This window comes from Capsicum annuum, chromosome 12 (genome assembly GCF_002878395.1).
Source record: "Capsicum annuum cultivar UCD-10X-F1 chromosome 12, UCD10Xv1.1, whole genome shotgun sequence".
NCBI classification, from domain to species: domain Eukaryota; kingdom Viridiplantae; phylum Streptophyta; class Magnoliopsida; order Solanales; family Solanaceae; genus Capsicum; species Capsicum annuum.
The window spans coordinates 230,207,556-230,226,745 of record NC_061122.1 but is presented as its reverse complement, the minus strand read 5'-3'; the positions used below and the strand labels follow the sequence as shown (position 1 = coordinate 230,226,745).

At 33.6% G+C, this 19,190-nt stretch overlaps 2 protein-coding genes and 1 long non-coding RNA gene across 4 annotated transcripts in view; all 3 read left to right on the top strand.

Moving 5' to 3' along the window:
• The first annotated feature begins 581 nt into the window (after positions 1–581).
• On the top strand, positions 582–1,639 carry LOC124889479. Its single transcript, XR_007048497.1, has 3 exons — positions 582–683; positions 810–862; positions 1,142–1,639. It is a non-coding gene; the product is annotated as an uncharacterized LOC124889479 (long non-coding RNA).
• A 9,891-nt stretch (positions 1,640–11,530) lies between these two features.
• Positions 11,531–12,970, top strand: LOC107848818 (phospholipase A1-Ialpha2, chloroplastic-like). Its single transcript, XM_047401760.1, has 2 exons — positions 11,531–12,461; positions 12,537–12,970. Exons 1-2 carry the CDS (start codon positions 11,531–11,533, stop codon positions 12,968–12,970), a joined length of 1,365 nt encoding a protein of 454 aa, XP_047257716.1.
• A 5,819-nt stretch (positions 12,971–18,789) lies between these two features.
• LOC107850466 (clathrin interactor EPSIN 2) overlaps positions 18,790–19,190 on the top strand; it is a 13,985-nt gene continuing 13,584 nt past the window's right edge. Inside the window, exon 1 of one of the 2 annotated variants that reach the window (XM_016694999.2) lies at positions 18,790–19,043. The gene's annotated coding sequence lies outside the window, so the exon portion shown is untranslated. The remainder of the gene's footprint in view (positions 19,044–19,190) is intronic. The other variant, XM_016695000.2, reaches the window with a different exon arrangement.

The window sequence follows — 19,190 nt, the reverse complement described above, 5'->3', positions numbered from 1 at the left end:
AAATTTGCAATCCTTCTTAAATTAATATGATGAAAAAGTACATGTTAAAACGTTGGTCAAAGTTCATGCAGTTTGACCTCGAGAAGCGAAACAACGACAAGTAAAAGCGGACGGAGGGAACGGAGGGAGTATTCTTTATTTTATTAAACTCCGTGTCGAGTCAAAACAAGTTATTCTTTTTGAAAGGGAGGAGTATAATTTTGCATAGAACTATGAGTTATTAATGATGAGCTTATTTGATTTCTGGTATAGAACTCTTGATTGTTGATACAAAGTCTGCATTACTATTGTTATTAATGTGGCGTTTGGTTTCGATTTCATTGCCTATAGTTATTACTTTAGGGCATGTTTGGTTGTTGTAAATTCCCGTACCGCACCTATTGGGCGTGTATGGCAGACCTAAGCCCTACCTTATGGAGGTAGTGAGGTTGTTTCCGAAGGACCCTTAGCTGAAGTAGCTCAACTAGATGCAAAGAAGACACAGAAAATAATAAAAAAATTCATTACATGGCATACCGAAAAAAGGAATCTAGCACAAAACTATTGAGTTGTTGGATTTTGAATTCTAAAAAAGGCAGCTTAAAGGGTTTTGAATAGGTTATTTATGCATATCAAGTGGATTTTTAACCACAAATACAATTGGACCAAAGTTACTGTATTCCGACGAACCAGTAGGTAGAATGGTAACTTCCCTGCTTTGCATCTATGAAGGGATGTATCTTAGAGGAATTAGTGTCATTATTGTGTTTTGTGTTGTGCTTCAATAGTACTATCAGCTATTCTCATTTTCTGTTATATCTTTCTTCTAGGTGCGCCCCGTGCGATGAGCTCCCTGGAGTCCACTTTGTGGGGAATTCACTGGGTATGTTGTTTATTTTCAAGTCTTTGATCCATATCCAGGTCAATGACTATTAAATCGGGGATTATCTAATTTTATCATTACTATGTATGATGAAGATCTTGATCGTTCTTTTTTCTGTTAAATTGAAATTGGCTCATTGAACTTGAGAATGCAAATTGTGATTTTGTCCGTCCGCCCCTTTAGTTTTGCTAATTTTGTCTTAATAAATCTATTGAGGTCTAGAGGATGATGCATTAAATTCTCAGCTAGTGTCTTTACGCTGAAATTTTTGTGATGCAGGTTACACTTGACATTGATCATCACGGCTACGGTATGCTGTTGGATGATGTGAGTTTGCCCCCATCACACACAAAATAAAACATAGACGACAACATGAGTTCACGTGTTTGACTTGAAGCCTGGTAGTAGTAAGATGTTTCGTCATGTTTCCGGTATTGTTCAAAGGGATTGTATAAGAGAGAAATTATTAATGCAAAGTGTGGGCTACCTATAAGATTAACTTCTGCTGAGGAATTTACGTTTAGCAAGTTACATGATTGTTGTCCCATAAACGCTAGGATGACCTTGAATGTTTGTTTTGAGTATGAAATATATGCATAATTGCGTGTTTTATATCTGAACCTACTTAATCTCAGAGGCTTAAATTTTGCAAGTGTCCAGCTAATTTTTCTGTAAAAGATCTTCATTTTCAATGTCAAACAACCTATGTTGCTTCGGACTCTTCAAAAAAGTCAACGGGTGTAACATTGAAAGTGAAGAGTCCGCGCAACTTAGCAAACAACAATGACCGATGAGAAAAAAACATATAGGCATGTGACATTTGTCGGTGAGAATTCATATAGCCGACCTCATCGTGCTTGATGTAGAGGTGTAGCAATTGTTGTATTCGTTTACACTCTTGGTTCAATTGTGAGATGTATTTGTAATTTTATAGATGTGTTAATGTGATACAATTAAGAATTTTCTTCCTTAGTCTTGCTCTTAGATTATCGAAAACAACCTCTCTCTACTTCATCTGAGATAATGGTATGGACTGCGTACAATTTAACACCCCTCTCCCCCTCAACACTCCACTTTGTAGGAATACACTGGGTATGTTGTTGGAGTAGTAGTTTTGTTCTCAGATCTACACTTGAACCGAGAGTCTTTCGGTAAAAGTTTCTCTACCTCCACGAGGTAGGGCGAAGTCTACGCCCACTCTATTCTCATCAAACTCCACTACTTGTAGGATTACATTGGTATGTTGTTGTTGTAGTCTTGCTCTCATACTGCTAAACCGGATGTAACTGTGATTGTTTAGCTGTTATTTTCATATAAAAAAGAAAAACGAAGCACGTCTTACATTCGATGCTCTACTATAAACATCGAGTGCAGCTAAATTCATAACTTGGTCTTTCTCTCTCTCCTTGAAGAAGAGCGAACAACAAGCCAATCAAAATCAGAGCGGGGAGGGAATGTTTATTAACAGTTATGTTGCTCTATTGTAAACATCGAGTGTAGCTAAATTCTTAACTTGGTCTCTCTCCTTGAAGAAGAGCGAACAACAAGTCAATCAAAGTCAGAGCGTAGAGGGAATGTTTAGTAACAGTTATATTTTTCTATTGTAAACATCGAGTGCAGCTAAATTCTTAACTTGGTCTCTCTCTCCTTGAAGAAGAGCGAACAACAAGTCAATCAAAATCAAAGCGGGGAGGGAATATTTATTTTACAGTTATTATTGTTGTAAAGGATAAAAGAAAAAAAAGTAAGGAACATGAGGTCCTACTTGTTGAAACTTTCTAGTACACAAATATTATTAATATTTGTTATGTCTACTTACTTTAAAGTTAAAAATTTTGACAACACAAAACATTTATTACTACTATGGTCATATGTTCAAACTAGAGCTCTTATATAACATCAAGTTTAAAACGAGTGAAAAATGGCTGCAACAAAGTTTGGATAGGCCCCTTTTTTCTTTGGCTAGTTTACACATGCATAAAATAAGTTGATGACATGAGTTTACACATGCACAAGATAAAGTTGATGACATGAGTTTATATTACACATGCACAAGATAAGTTGATGACATGAGAATTTTCTATCCATTTGAACTCAAAGGTTAAAAGATACTTAATACTGTTGAAAAGGCAGGAAAAGAAAAGAAAAGAAAAGAAAAGAAAATTATGTGTCAAAGTAACAATACGTTTGACTTAGAGTGTGTTCCATATAGGCAGAGCCGGAGCCAACCTAGTAATAGGGGATTCGTTCGAACCCTTTTCGATGAAAAATTATACTATTAATAAATGGTTAAAATGATTTTTATGTATATATTGTAGATTTTGAACCCTCTTCGGTGAATTTTCCTTCAGATTTTAAACCCCTCAACAGAAATCTGGCTCTGCCTCTGATGATAGGATGAAGATGGGGATGCAGGGGTGACTGGTGAGGTTGACAAAAAGGTGTGTTACAGGTGGAGAGGATACAATCAATATGGATATGTACAGCTAATCCTTGCTAAATATAAAGGAAACAACAACGTATTCGATCAGTCAGTGTATTCACACAAAGCGAGATTTGGACATAACTCATTGACACCGACGTCGCATGAGCATAAACATAAAAGTGAATAAGGGAACCAATTAGGTTGATAATATAATAAGTGATTTGACCTCATTTGTTTGCACTTAGTGAAGGTGTAATCTGAATGATTCAGACTTCAGATCATTAAGTGCATTTGTTTTTCAGTAAGATTTTGGCTCTTAATAAATCTGAATAGGTCTTAATCATTCAGATATGGAACTAAATCTTAATCATTAAGAGGTATTCTTGTGTTGAATAATATTCACCACCACTCTATCCATAATCATCAGTCACCACCATTAACCACCTTTGCCGCCACCACCATTGTCAACAACCGCCTAGTAACCAACCACCACCACCACCAACCACCTCCACCATCACAACCACCATTCACAATCATAATTGCTACTAACCACTATTTTCAGCTGCTATCATATATACCACCTCCATTATTTTAATTATATCCGCCGCTATCACCACCATCAACGCCAACGCCAATGCCAACACCACCAACACAACCATCATCATCAAACACTATCGGTCCATCTCAACTACTAACCAACTCATCTATCACAACTAGCGTCATTGCTAACTACCATTAACACATCATCAGCATCCACACATTCTTCGACCACCACTATTATTGTCACTGGTGTCGCCACCTCTACCACCGCTTCAACCACCATCATCGCTACAATATATCTCTACTAATAATCATCTCCACTATCACAACTAATAACATCTCCAACTGCCACGAACACATCGTCAACCATCATGCATTCATTTTTAAGCTATCACAATCAACACCTCCAACTACTAACATCAACCAACTTCACATCACTACTAATCGCCACCATTATAATAGTCACTACAAACCAAACATCTCTACCATCACAACTATCACCACCAACATTACTAATCACTAACATCGATCATTACCACCACCACCACCGCCATTACAAACCATCTTCATTATCACTAACAAATATAAATATTTTTTTCAATCAAATAATAATTTTAGGGAAAAGGACATGGGATGGCCATTTAAAAAAAATGGACACAATTTAAAAAGGTGGACAAATGTAACCTGTCAGCTAAATTTAATTCCTTTTTTTAGCCATTTGGCCCAATTGGGCACATGCAGTCTCTATACTCAATTGATACACTTTTATACCAAATTCATACACTTTTATATTATATTGATACACTTTTTAAATGTATATTGGACACATGTAGTCTCTATACTCAATTTTATACACTTTTTATGCAGTCCCTATACTCAATTGGTACTCTTTTATACCACATTAATACACTTTTATACTACATTGATACACTTTTATACTACATTAATATACTTATCTACCTTTATATACTTTGATACCGTATTGATACATTTTTATTCGAGATTGATACACTTTTATATCATGTTGATACAGTATATATACCATATAAATACATCTTTTACAGAGAAAATTTGTGCAAGCATATATAGTAATTCATTATTCGTGAATTTGTTAACTTCATCTAAATTTTTGTGAAAATTTGTGCAAGCATATACAAAATTTATTAAACCCTGTACTTTTACTGTCCAAACATTCCTTAATTTTTTTGATTAAAAAGCGAGAGATAGCAGAAAAAAAAAAATAAGTCAAAGTGTCATTATAGTGTTAACTCATATGAAAAGAGATGAATAATTATGGGTGGACTTGTATTTCATGTTTTTATTTTCGTGATCGCATCTGAAAAAATAAATGAGTGGACAGAGTGGACTTTTTTCAAAAATAGTGAAAATCAAACAAAAAAAAATAGAAAAAAAGAGAACGTAACATGTAAAATAATTGATATTAAAAATTAAACAATAAATAAAGAAAAGACAAAAAAAATAAGGGATAGTAGCAACAGAAAAGCCTATTGGAATTGCCAAATCAATGGCTATATCAGTGGAAATATTTTGGGCGAGCTGACATTTGTGTCTATTCCTCATAATTTTATTGTATTAAATCAAATATTTTTCTAATATATAATTATTTTTTATTTGAATTATATTTTTTATTATATATGCAAATGAATAAATTATGCATATTCAAATATTGAAAAACAAATAGTCTTAACCATTCAGATCTGAAGACAATATATTAATCATTCAGATATGCATTCATATTCAGACGTCTGAATCTTAATAAAAACAAATGCAGCCTTAGTAATGTATTCTGAATTAATAGTTACTTTCATATATATATATATATAAAAGCTTCTAATAATAGTTATAAAACCAAACAAGACGTTAGTATATATCTCATCAAAAAAGGATAAATTTGTAAATTCAACATAAATCACGTGAATTTACAAACATCAGCAATATTCATGTCACTGATTATTAAAAGAAGGAAATTATAAGTAGAAATTTACTGGTTAATATTGTCGACATGCCCACAAATTATGCCACCCTTTTTCATGTGCATAATAATTATTAATATGAAAAAGGGATTATTATTTTCATAATTGACAAGTGTCTTCACTTAATTATTTTGTTATAAGGAATAAGTGATAACTAATTTTGAGATTAATTTTAATATGAGTTTATCTCATATTTGATTGGAATAAAATGCATGAAATAACTCATCTCCAGATTAGTTATCCAGGGATTGTGGTGTTAATTTTTATCCCAGCTTGAGGGGAATAACTAATCTCGGAATAGTTAATCCTGCGATAACTTGTTTCCTACCAAAAGGCTCGTCTGATCATCGAGCTTAAGATGCGTGTTTCATGTATTTATACTATATCCTATAAAACTTTTCAGTGCCATGTAGACTTCTTCAGAAGCTTGTCAGCTAAAAGTCCGTTAGTTCTTCTCTTTAACCCTCTCATCGATCCGCCTTATGTTATGAGTCTCAATATATTATATACGCTCTTAAGAGACTCAATATTTTTGTTGAGATTTGTCCCCACAATTAGATCTGTTAGTCCTTCTCTTTGACCCTCTCATCGATCCGCCCTATGTTATGAGTCTCAATATATTATATACGCTCTTAAGGGACTCAATATTTTTGTTGAGATTTGTCCCCACAATCAGATCAAGAAAATTCGGACTAGAATATTATAAGCCCACAATATGTGTTGTTCGCATAAAATATTAAAATGGTAAAACCAAATTGCAACCGTTGAGAATCGAACCCATGCGTGAGTCGCCTTTGGCCTTTAATGAATAACTTGCCCTGCTAAGCTATATCCCTCAAATGAATTAAGATTGTTCAAATCTTTATACTTATATAAATAAAATACTAGCATTTTACCTTTATATGTGGTATAAATTTTCAGCAGAGGTTATTCACTTGATCACCCTTGATATAGGGTGACTCTGCCCCTGCTTTGACCCCACATACAAGATAATCAAAAACATGTGTAGACACATATAAATTTGTGATATGTGTTAAAAAATTTCTTTAATCCGACCTCATCGATCTGCCCTCCATTAGGTGTGTGACAAAAGGCAATAAATCCAAATTTTTATATGGATATATATTATCACACGTTAATTGTGGGATCCATTAGCAAAAGATTATCACTTTCCGTCAACTTAATTTCCTAAAAAAAAAATAATTCAAAAAACGTTTTCTTACTCCAAATGGGAAATTAAAAAAAGGAGAAATATAAAAACTTTTTTGCTTTGCTTCCTTTCATGAATATAGTAAAGATATGAAAAAGGAAAGATTACGAAAAAAAAAAGTTACTAAAAAGAACCAAAGTGTATACATATTTGTTACTAAAAAGAACTTGAAAAGTTCATATTTGTTCCATAGTTCACAAAGACAAAAAGAAAAAGAAATCACAAAGGTTTAAATTCAACATGAAAACTACTACAAGGTAAGCGTACGCACGTCATACCACTATTTCAGAGATGAAATAGAAAGACTGTTTTCGATAGATCATCGGCTCAAAATAAAACATTTTGGAAAAGGAATAGTAAAAGGATAAGATACAATAGAAATTACCACACCCAATAATACCATAGATAAGATTCACCAAATAATACGACAAATAATACAACATCCTGAAATGATAGTAATCTTTTACCCTAATTTGCCTTCTCCACAATTTTCTACTTCTTTGGTCTTCTCCATATCAAGTCTAATCACCTCCCTCTAATATTTCTTTGGTCTACTTCTACCTCACTTGAATCCATCTCTAGTCAACCTCTCACACCTCCACACTGAGGCATAAGTGTCCCTCCTCATCAAATGTCCGAACCATCTCAACCTCGCTTCTCTCATCTTGACTTCCACTGAAGCCACTCCCATCATATCTCGAATAACCTTCTCATTTCTAATCCCATATTTCATAGTACACCCACACATCCACCGAAATATTTTTTCACCTCCACCACCTTCATCTTTTGGATATGGACCTTCTTGACAGGCTAAACTCTGCCCCATACAATAAAGTCAGTCTAACCACTACTATGTAGAACTTCCCTTAGATTTCGGAGGTGCCTGTTTGTTACACAAGATTTCAGAGGCGAACCTCCATTTCGTCCACCCTACCCCAATCGATGAATGACATTTTCGTCAATTTCTCCATTCCCCTAAATTATAGACCCCAGATAAACAAAAATTACTTGATTAAAGCTACATATGTTTATAAAATTTAAAAAAAATGTAGTATACAATATTGACACACAAAAAAAAAAAAGTTGGCACTTTTGCAATTGCATGTCCGCAATTGATGGGAGCAAAGTAACATCAAAGTGAAATTATTACTACTTTTAGTAATTAAATTTCACTCATCAATATGTTTTGATTCACGGCAGAGCCAAAAATTTTAATATAGAGATTTAAAAAAAATGCACATAAATTTCAACATCCCGATCTAAAGTAATTATTGAATCGAACTTCTTTATTACTACGATAAAACTTTTTTTTTTTTATGTTGAAGACGATTTAAAAATTTATTTGCCCTATTTTAATCTGATCATTTCATATTTTTTATATAAAATAAACTTTTACTCTAAATAGAATCTAACGTACTCTCTTTAATTAAAATTCTACTTGATCTGCATGGCCGTCCAATTTAGGTGTAGTTTTAAAATTTTCATGCGGGTGTAGTATTTCTACAGAAAATTTAATAAATATATAATAATTATAAGTTGGAAACTCATAAATAAAATATGTTGTTGGTCTAGTGGAGTAGAGAGACTTGTAAAAGCTATATTGACCTCTTGTTGTGTGGGTTCAAATCCCCTTAAGCACTATTTGGTTTTATTTTAATCTAATATGGGGAACCCATAAACCCTAAATTCCGGATTCGCACGGAACAAAATTCTCAGTATAAACATAAGTATTTTTATTTAATATGGGGAACCCATCAATCCTAAATCCCGACTTCGCACGGATCAAAATTCTCAGTATAAACATAAGTACAAACATAAATAACAACTCAGAATGGGGAACCTAAATCCTGGATTCGCACGGATCAAAATTCTCAGTATAAACATTAAGTACAAACATAAATGACAACTCAGAATAATCAATAACACAATCATAATGGGAGAGAAGGGATGTCACAATTGGGGTTTTGAATAAAACGATCTTTTGATTTTTCATTGTTTGTTTTTTTTCGTTTTCATATTGAATAAGAATGAGAGGTGTTAACTTTTTTCTGTAGGACCTCCCCTACAGTATCGTCACCGCAGTAGAGTTTAACCACTAAGTTCGGGATGAATTGGTATGGTTCCTCTATGCATAGGACACCAGAATTGGGTAAAAAAAAATGTCATTTTGGAGTTTTATCAACTATTTGCTTGTGTAGGTGGCGATCCGGTATTTTCTGAATTCTTATGTAAGGAATTACAAAAGAAATTATTTCAACAAAGATGTGAATTGGGAAGAATTGGTCGATGAGATATGAACCGAAGACTGAACCTTTAATAATGATTGTGAAAACATGATTAACTAGGCAAATCATAGAATATCTTTCAAAAATCTAAGTTTAGTCAAGTATCATAGAATAACCTTTAACTAGTCTCGTTTTTCTTAATGCTACAGCTATCAATAGGATCGCTCAGTCAAATGAGGCAAAATCACAAACAGGAGCGAATTTAGAGGTTCGCGTGAGGGTTTTCGGGAACTCAGTAACTTTCGTGCGGATCATGTATTTATATTCAGAAATCTAGTAAATATATATAAATTATAAGTTGGAAACCCACAATAAAGTATGCTATTGATTTAGTGGTAAGAAAGGTGCTTGTTGGAGCATTATTGCCCTCTTGTTTGTGGGTTCTAACCTAGGGCCGGGCATATTTTGGTTTAAATCTAGAAAACCAAAAAAACGAATTGAAATTTAATTTTGGTTTGATTTTTTGATTTTTCGGATTGATTTCGGTTTCAAATTTTAAAAATTTGGTTAAACAGTTTGGTTTTCGAATTTTCAAAAAAAAAATTTGAATAAACCGAAAAACTGAAATTATATAAATAATATAATATAATTTATATATATATATATTATAAATGTAAATATCCTAAAAATATAATATAATCTGATATAACATATAAATATAGAAATTATAATAATTTAGTAACCCTAAATCCTAATATACTGCTTTGCTTTAGACCCTAACATTAACGTGAAGGTTGCAGCAACGCTCAGGCATCCTCAGTTTGTCAGTTCGTTAGAAATTTCAACATCGCCAACGACAGTCGACAATCGTTTGCTCAGTTCGTTTGCTAAGTTCGTCACTGTCGTCAGCAGTCGCTGCCGAGTGTGGCCACTGCCGTCACGCCAACGGCGACGACTCAGCGAGGTCAATATTTATGGTTATTTCATGTGTGTTGAATTAATTATATTTAGAAATGAAAATAGGTTTGAAAAAAAGATTATTTTTTTAGAAAAATCACCAATTTTAAATGCTCACTACTTTAATATTTAAAGTTGAAATAAAAATCCAAAATAACCTAACCGAATTTGTAAAAATCGAACCAAATCGAAATAATTTTGATTTGGTTATGATTGTCATTTTCGTCAATCCGAAAATCGAAAAACCGAACCGATATTCAACAATCAAATCGAACAAACCAAATGCCCACCCCTATTCTAACCCCATCAATTATATTTTTTTTTGAATTTTTATTTTGCTCAAGGAATCCACAAACTTAAAATCCTAGATCCGCCTCTGAGCCGAGGGTCTATCAGAAACAACCTCTCTACCACACCTCTACGGTAATGGTATGAACTGCGTATATTCTATCTTTCCAAACTCCACTATGTAGGAATATACTGGTCGGGTATGCTCTACTTGTAACATGTCGTATTTATAATATCTTAATTGTTAACAAGATAAATTACCTACTAACTAGAAATTAAAGTCCGTATAGTTGTGCGTGTATGTATATATATGTTGCATAAATATAAGTATATATGAGTTTATAATTACTATATACTATACACTCGTGTCTTGTATTATGTAAAAGGTAAATAATATAAGTTATATCCTAATCCAACAACTCATGAAATGAAATTAAGATAAACCAACATGGGTCGTGGAATGTGGAGTGGTGAGACTACTCTATCCTTAATCAGATGCCTCGGATTCGAGTCCTGGGTATGGAGAAAATTCTGTTAGGAGCGTCACTCCCAGAATGGGTACTGCACTGCACGATCTGGATTAGTCGAGGTTCTAATGCGAATACCGAATACCGAGTGAAAAAAAAATTAATAGATAAGATTTTACACATAGCATGCACCAAACTTTTGAAGTCAACAATATATGTGCTTAATGATCTATATGGAAATTAGTATTTGCATCAATACATATACATAAAATACTCAAAATAAAAAATCAATAATTAGTAACTACTTGAAGCTAACCGTCCACTTTAATTTAGTTTCATACTATGTAAATTCTCAATATTTTCCAGTCAAAATTCCTAGCCAAACATGCCTTTATTCCCCCCACCCCCCTTATCCACCGTCCCTTGCATCAAATATAAATACATATACACACCATGGATGAATAATCAAAAAATCCATATCCTACACCTCTCAATTTCTTACTTCTTTCAATCATCTGGTATCTGAAACACTGTATTAATTTTTATCATGACTTCGATAAACATGAATATTTCTACATTTTCAAGTGAGTTTCTACCTAAGTCATGTTTGGTCAAAGCAAATGAGATGAAACTAGTAAATTTGTCATCTTCATCATCATCACTATCATCAAGATTGATACCAATGGCTACTAGTACTACTTCCCTAATACCCAAAAAAGATATTTCCAATAGCATTGATCATAGTATTAGTACCATGACTACCATATTTGGTCATAGTGATATTAGTAGTAATACTACTAATAAATTGGCTACCATGTGGAGAGAAATTCAAGGATCAAGAAATTGGGAAAATTTAGTGAATCCATTGGATTCACTTCTACAAGAAGAGATTATTAGATACGGAGAATTTGTGGTTGCATGTTACAATGCATTTGATATTGATCCAAATTCAAAAAGATACTTGAATTGCAAGTATGGTAAGAATAGTATGTTGGATGAAGTTGGCTTAGGGAAATCAGGCTATCAAATAACAAAGTACATTTATGCTACTACAAACATCAATAATGTTTTGTCAATTGGTCAAAATTGTTCATCATCATCTAGTGGAAGATGGATTGGTTATGTTGCAATTTCAAGTGATGAAGAAACTAAGAGACTGGGCAGGAGAGATGTGCTCATCGCGTTCAGAGGAACAATCACTAATCCTGAATGGATAGCGAATTTGATGAGCACGTTATCTCCTGCCCGTCTTGATCCTAATGACCCCAGGCCTGAAGTGAAGGTTGAAGCTGGATTTCTGAGTTTGTACACCTCGAATGAGGGTGAAAAGTTTGGTCTTAGAAGTTGTCGCGAGCAATTACTTTCTGAGGTATGGAGAGTAATAAATGTGTATAAAGACGAGGAAATGAGCATAACGATAGGAGGACACAGCATGGGGAGTGCATTAGCCCTTTTGCTAGCTTATGACGTCGCGGAGTTAGGGTTGAACAAAAGTCCAACCACAACAACTACGACTGAATCTCCAGCAAGTTGTTGTGATCAGCTATATGAATCATCATTATCATCAGTATCAGAAAGTAACGACATACCAGTCACAGTTTTTTCCTTTGGAGGTCCTAGGGTTGGAAACTCGCCCTTCAAGGAGAGATGTGAGGAGTTAGGTGTAAAAGTATTGAGAATAGTTAACGCGAATGACCCTATCACAAAACTTCCCGGGTTTTTTCTAAACGAAAATTTTAGGGTTTTGGGCGGGAAATACGAGGTACCATGGAGTTGTTCATGTTATGCTCATGTTGGAGTTGAAATCTTGTTAGATTTCTTCAACATGCAAGATCCTACTTGTGTGCATGACTTAGGAACTTATCTCAATTTGCTCAAAAGTCATCATCACAAGAGCTTGCAAGTTCAAAGAGATCAAGAAGACATTGACTTCTTCAATATAGCAAAGGAGTTTTTCCTTTCAATGCTTTACAATGGAGAAATGTTGCCATCCATTTGGTGATCATGTTGTCAGTCAGTGGCGGACTCAGGATTTAGGGGTTGTGGGTGCTCAAGAGGTTCGAACACGTATATTGATGTCCAAAACTTTTATAAGGTTCTGCTTGGAAATCAAAGCACCCAACTATTTTCTGGATTTACCGGGTGCTTCTCCAAGTCTTATATCAATTTTTATATATTTGTACTTAATAGAGCAGCTAGAAAAAAGAAATTTTTTAACCAAAAAGAATTCGATTACGATATGGAATAGACATAGAGAATTGTGTTAACATAGGGTAAATTGACATGTAACAACTTTCTATCAAGCAAGGTTAAACATGCTAAATAGAGCGTAAACTTATTATAAACAATTATGCCATATGGATAGTGTAAAAAAAAAAACTACTATATCATCCGTGTATATAATTTAAATTCTTATTAATAATACGAGGTTTTATGCTAGGATTGATTTTTTTCATACAAATTACAAATCAACATAAATCAAGACTAGTGAATGTGTAAATATTCAAACTTTCTAGTCGTATATATCAAACCAAGTTCAATTTATTTAATTCTTTCCAACATTGTGGGGAGATGAAATTAATAATGTGAATTTTGTAATTTTTATTTGACTATCGAAATTTAAACTATGTCATATAAATTGAGACGGAGGATTTGTCAGTGATGCACAAATAAAGATTCTCAAGTGGCTGGAATTTAGTCTTTCTTTTGAGCAGTTCTCATTGGTAAATTGATACTATTGAATAGAATAAATAGATATTTTGAAGAGATATTGGTGTATTTGATATCAAGAAAAGTATCTTTTTGAGAAATCAATGATTTTTTTTTTGAAGGATTAAAATAATAACGACTTGCGAGCTATTATATAGGAGCAGGTTTATTCAGTATATCGTTATGTGTTTTTTTTTTAAATTGTTTGAAAATGCTTTGAGGATCTATCGGAAACATCCGTTCTTCATATTGTTGTTAGTATTGTATTGCTGCACACACTTGAGGTTTAGCGACATCGGACTTTCTGGATATTCTAAAAATTAAAAGAGGCTAAAACAATACTTAGGGCTCGTTTGGTTTGTAAACAAGTTATTTTAAGATATCTTATCTTGAATTAGTTATCTCAGGATTATTACTCCACATTCAATATGAGATAAAAATAATACTATAATTTCGAAATAACTAATTTCAAAATAAGTTATTTTTTTATTTTATCTCAATTAAATATAAATAAATTGAGATTCGTTATCTCTTATTCCTCGTACCGAATAAGTTGTTAAAGTTATATTAACACTTGTAAAAGCATTTAGGAATCAAAAAAAGAAAATAAAATAAAATCACCGACAACTCACTGGAGGGTTCTGGGTGGGTGGAATATTGGAAATGAAGGAATAATTAGTTTTCTACTTTAATTAAGAAAACCATTGTTTAATAATTAATTTTAGCCAATTTATTTTTCCTTCTCTATGGATTAAAAACATGAAAAAGAAGAATATATATATATACATACATATAATAAAAAAAATTGTATGCACCTAACACACCAATAACATCAATCTTTACACTTGGTTTTTTCTCGAAAAGTTTTTCCTTGACTTATAAAGACTTACATGTATAAAAGAACTCGTTAAGGAGATTAATATCAGAATAAATTAATTAAATTTTAATTTAGATTTATTTTTAAAAAAATAGATTAGACATTATTTACATTACTTTCATTTCTTTCTTGTTTGATGTACCCTTTTCCTTCCATGTTAAGTTTCTTTTTGTTCGTTTTCTTTTATTAGCCATCATCATTTACAACAACAATAACAACAACATACCCAATGTATTTCCACCTAATAGGATTTGGGGAGGATAGAGGTTACGTAAACCATACCACTACCTCAAGAGAGGTAGAAAAACTGTTTCTGATAGACCCCCGACTTAGGACCGATAGCAGTATAACAAACACAAAAGATAAGTGCATATAAACTAGTATGGTACGCAAGACAAACTAACAGTATAACAAACACAAAAGATAATTGCATATAAACTAGTACGGTATGCAAAATAAACTAACACCGCTAGCCACAAACAAGAAACTCCAGACACAGAGGAGTGCTCACCTACTATTACCAACGCACTCCCACCCCCTAACCCTCAACCCTAATTCGCGTCCTCCACACCTTCCTATTAAGGGTCATGTCCCCCATAAGCTGTAACTGCTCCATATCACGCCTAATCACCTCCCTCCAATATTTCTTTGGTCTACCTCTATCTCGCCTAAAATCATCCATAGCCAGTGTCTCACACCTCCATACTGGAGCATCAAAGCCCCTCCTCATCACGTGTCCGAACCAACATAACCTCACTTTTCACATCTTGTCCTCCGCCGAGGCAACTCCCACTTTCTCCCAAATAATCTCATTCTTCACCCTATCTTTCTTGGTATGTCCACACATCCATAGCAACATTCTCATCTCCGTCACCTTCAACTTTTGGATGTGAGAGTTCTTAACTGGCCAACACTCCGTTGCATACAACATAACCGGCCGGACTACCTTTATCACATAGAACTCCCAAAGCGAGCCTCCATACAACTTGCCTTTAAGCTTCGGGGGCACCTTCTTATCACATAAAACTCCCGAAGCAAGCCTCCATTTCAACCACCCTGCCCCAATACGATGCGTGACATCCTCGTCAATGTCACCATTGCCCTGAATCATAGACCCCAGATACTTGAAACTCTCCCTCTTCCGAATGGCCTGAGAGTCCAGCTTCACAACCACTCCAGCCTCCTGCGACATATCACTGAACTTACACTCCAAGTACTTCGTCTTGGTTCTACTTAACCGAAATCCTTTAGACTCAAAAGTCTGTATCAAAATCTCCAACTTATCATTAACTTCACTCCGAGTCTCGTCAATCAGTACCACATCATCTGCAAATAACATACACCAAGGCACCTTCCCTTGAATATGTTGCGTCAAAACATTCATCACCAAGATAAATAAAAAGGAGCTATGAGTCGATCCCTGGTGCAACCCTATCAAAACTGAAAAGTGCTCCGAATCTCCACTTACCTTCCTCACACGAGTCTTCACACCATCATACATATCCTGAATCGATCTAGTGTACGCCACGGGCACCCGTCTAGCCTCCAAGCGCTTCCACACAGAATCTCCTTGGGAACTTTGTCATATGCCTTCTCAAGATCAATAAACACCATGTGGAAGTCTTTCTTCCTTTCCCGAAGCTGCTCCACTAATCTCCTCACAAGATGAATAGCTTTGGTGGTCGAGTGACCTGGCATGAAACCGAACTGATTCTCAGAGATCATCACGATCTTTCTCATCCTCAACTCAACCACCATTTCCCAAACCTTCATAATATGACTCAACAACTTAATATCTCTGTAGTTATTGCAACTCTGGATGTCTCCCTTGTTCTTATACATTGGAATCATCGTACTCCACCTCCATGCTTCAGGCAGCTTTGCTGCCCTAAAAATAGTGTTAAACAACCTTATCAACCATTCTAAACCTGTCCCGCTAGTGCTCTTCAAAAAATCTACTGGAATCTCGTCTGGCCTCATCGCCCTACCCCGCCGCATCCTGCGAATAGCTCCCTTGACCTTCTCAACCTTGATATGCCTATAATAACCATAATCACGACACTCCACAGATTTCTCCAAGTCACCCAACACGAAACCTTTGTCCCCCTCGTCGTTCAAAAGTCTATGAAAATAGGACTGCCACCTCTCCCTAATGAGGGCATTTTCAACCAACACTATACTATCCTCTTCTTTGATGCACTTCACTTGATCAAGGTCATGAGCACTCCACTCCCTGGCCACCATCATCATTTAATTAAGTTTATATAAAGTATTATATTTCTTTGCTTTTTATATTCTCTATTTATTCACATTTAATATTTATATTAAGTTAATTAATGAATAAAACTAAAATTTTCAATATTTAGTTGTGATTCAATAAAATACATTCTCGTCTCATTGAATTAATAAACTATTGTAAATCAGATTTGATATAAAGTATTTACCTTCTTATTTTTTTTTTTGGTAACTATCCGTGAATATTACCATTGCAACATCCATCAATTACAACCAAAGAGCCTCCAGAGTGTAATCACCTTCATGTGATCCACACATCGGGACCTCAAAAATAACCAAAATAAACAATATTTAACTACAAAGTTTCCCGACCAAAGCCTTTCATCTCCCAGCTCTTCTGGTTTGTTGCAACAAGTATAATCTCTCCCTTATTTCCTTTTGTATCTGTATCAGCTTAATGTCCACCTGCATATTTTGTTGTTGAAATATTCTGCTATTTCTAGCATGCCATGTATAGTAAAGTGATGCTCCCCAAACAACAGCTACAATTTCCTTTTTGAATTGGCTCCATCTCCTTGTTTTGATCCATTCAAGAGTAATTGTAGTTACCTTCTTATTAATTACGTTGAAATCTTGTAAATTAAATAGTCCATCTATTAAACCAAATTAATTAATGTTATAGACTCATATACGTTAGTGTTGCTTATTAGATGTTAATACAATTTAGTGTTAGTAATTGTGTATTAATATTGGTAAATGACCATATATAAAAGCACAATTAATGTGCAAGAGGTTTATTTTGGTTCATCATAAATATAGGTTGTTATTATACACAAAGAATTAAATAACAATACTTGTTAATCTTTGTTTTTGGAAAATACAATGCATTTGCGCAAATATAAAATTATTTAGTTTTAATTTAAAGCACATCTCACTTATTACTAACTACTTCTCATTAATACCCATTTTAATTCTCTTATTTTAAACTATTATTTTTATAATCAGTCGATTTATAATGAATTAAGTATATTTATGACTATTCTTGAAAAAAACAAAGGTAAAATCAGGCGAATTCTCAAAATGTCTTTTTGATTATTTCTTAATGTTTGGCTATTCACACTCACTTGAGTCGAACTCAATCACTCTTTGAGTTTGAAGGATCATTCGTTATTCACTCTCTTGCTAGTACTTGCGTTGTTGTGTCACTCGTCTCAATTCAACATAAAAGTCAGATGATTAATCATCTATTTCCCGGAGAAATCAAAGAATTTCTTAAAAATCTTACAAGATCATAAAATAAAGAAATATCACTATATATAAAAGACATCTCGGTATCCGAAAGTTCCCATTATGTACAAGGTTCAGGCAAAAGTTGAACCACAAGAGTTTATTGTATGTAATCGTACTCCACATTTCTACAAGAAGACTTTTTCACGACTTAAATATCATTATCTGTAGACGTTTGATTATGAGAATTTTTACTTTTTTCGAAAAATTATTTCACTTTAGTGAAAATTTCACTCCTATTTTTCTTACAAATTTTCAAAAACAACTTCAATTTATATTCATGGCTAAATACAAAATTAATCTCAAGTCAAACTTTAACCCCAACTCAAAAAAAATATTATCTTTATGACGAAACATGACTTATATACTTTCTCCGTCCTAAATTATCCTTCCAAATTGAGATGATATATTAATTAAAAAAATAATTAATAACATGACTAGTTTATCATAGTATCACTATTAAACGATGTTTACTTTTTAATTTGAAGAAAAAATAATTAATGCAAAGTGTAAAATATGATTTTTTTTTTATCTCTTTTTAATTAATTAGAAAAAAAAATTAAATTAGAAAATTTGGGAAGGAGGGAGGGAGTATAAACAGAAAAATAAAAGAAAAGACGGGAAAGGAAAGGAAATAGAAATTAGGAAAATCAAATCAATGTCCCATTTATAATTTCCCATTTATACATAACAGCATTATAGTAGTATAGTATAATATTTTTCATTTTATTCCAAAATCCAAATCAAATACTAGTAGTATGTAGTATATATATATATATATAAGTTAAAAAAAATATAGTTGTGCGTGTGAGGTGCGCTGTCGTTGCTATTTTCCTTTACACCTTCTTTTTCGCCCTTTCCCTCTCTGTCTTCAACATTCGACAGCTCCTCTCCTTCTTCCCCTCTCTCTCTCTAGAAAATTCACTCAACATTTCTCTCTCTCTCTACATATCTCAGATCTGATCAGGTTCGTTCTCCTATTCATTCTATTTAGATCTGATCAATTTGTATGTTTTTCGTTTCATTTTTTGTTAATTCGTTTTTCGGATCTGTAATTTCAGCTAATATATGATTGCCGCTGATTTGTTCATTTTCGTGATTTGATAAAAAAAAA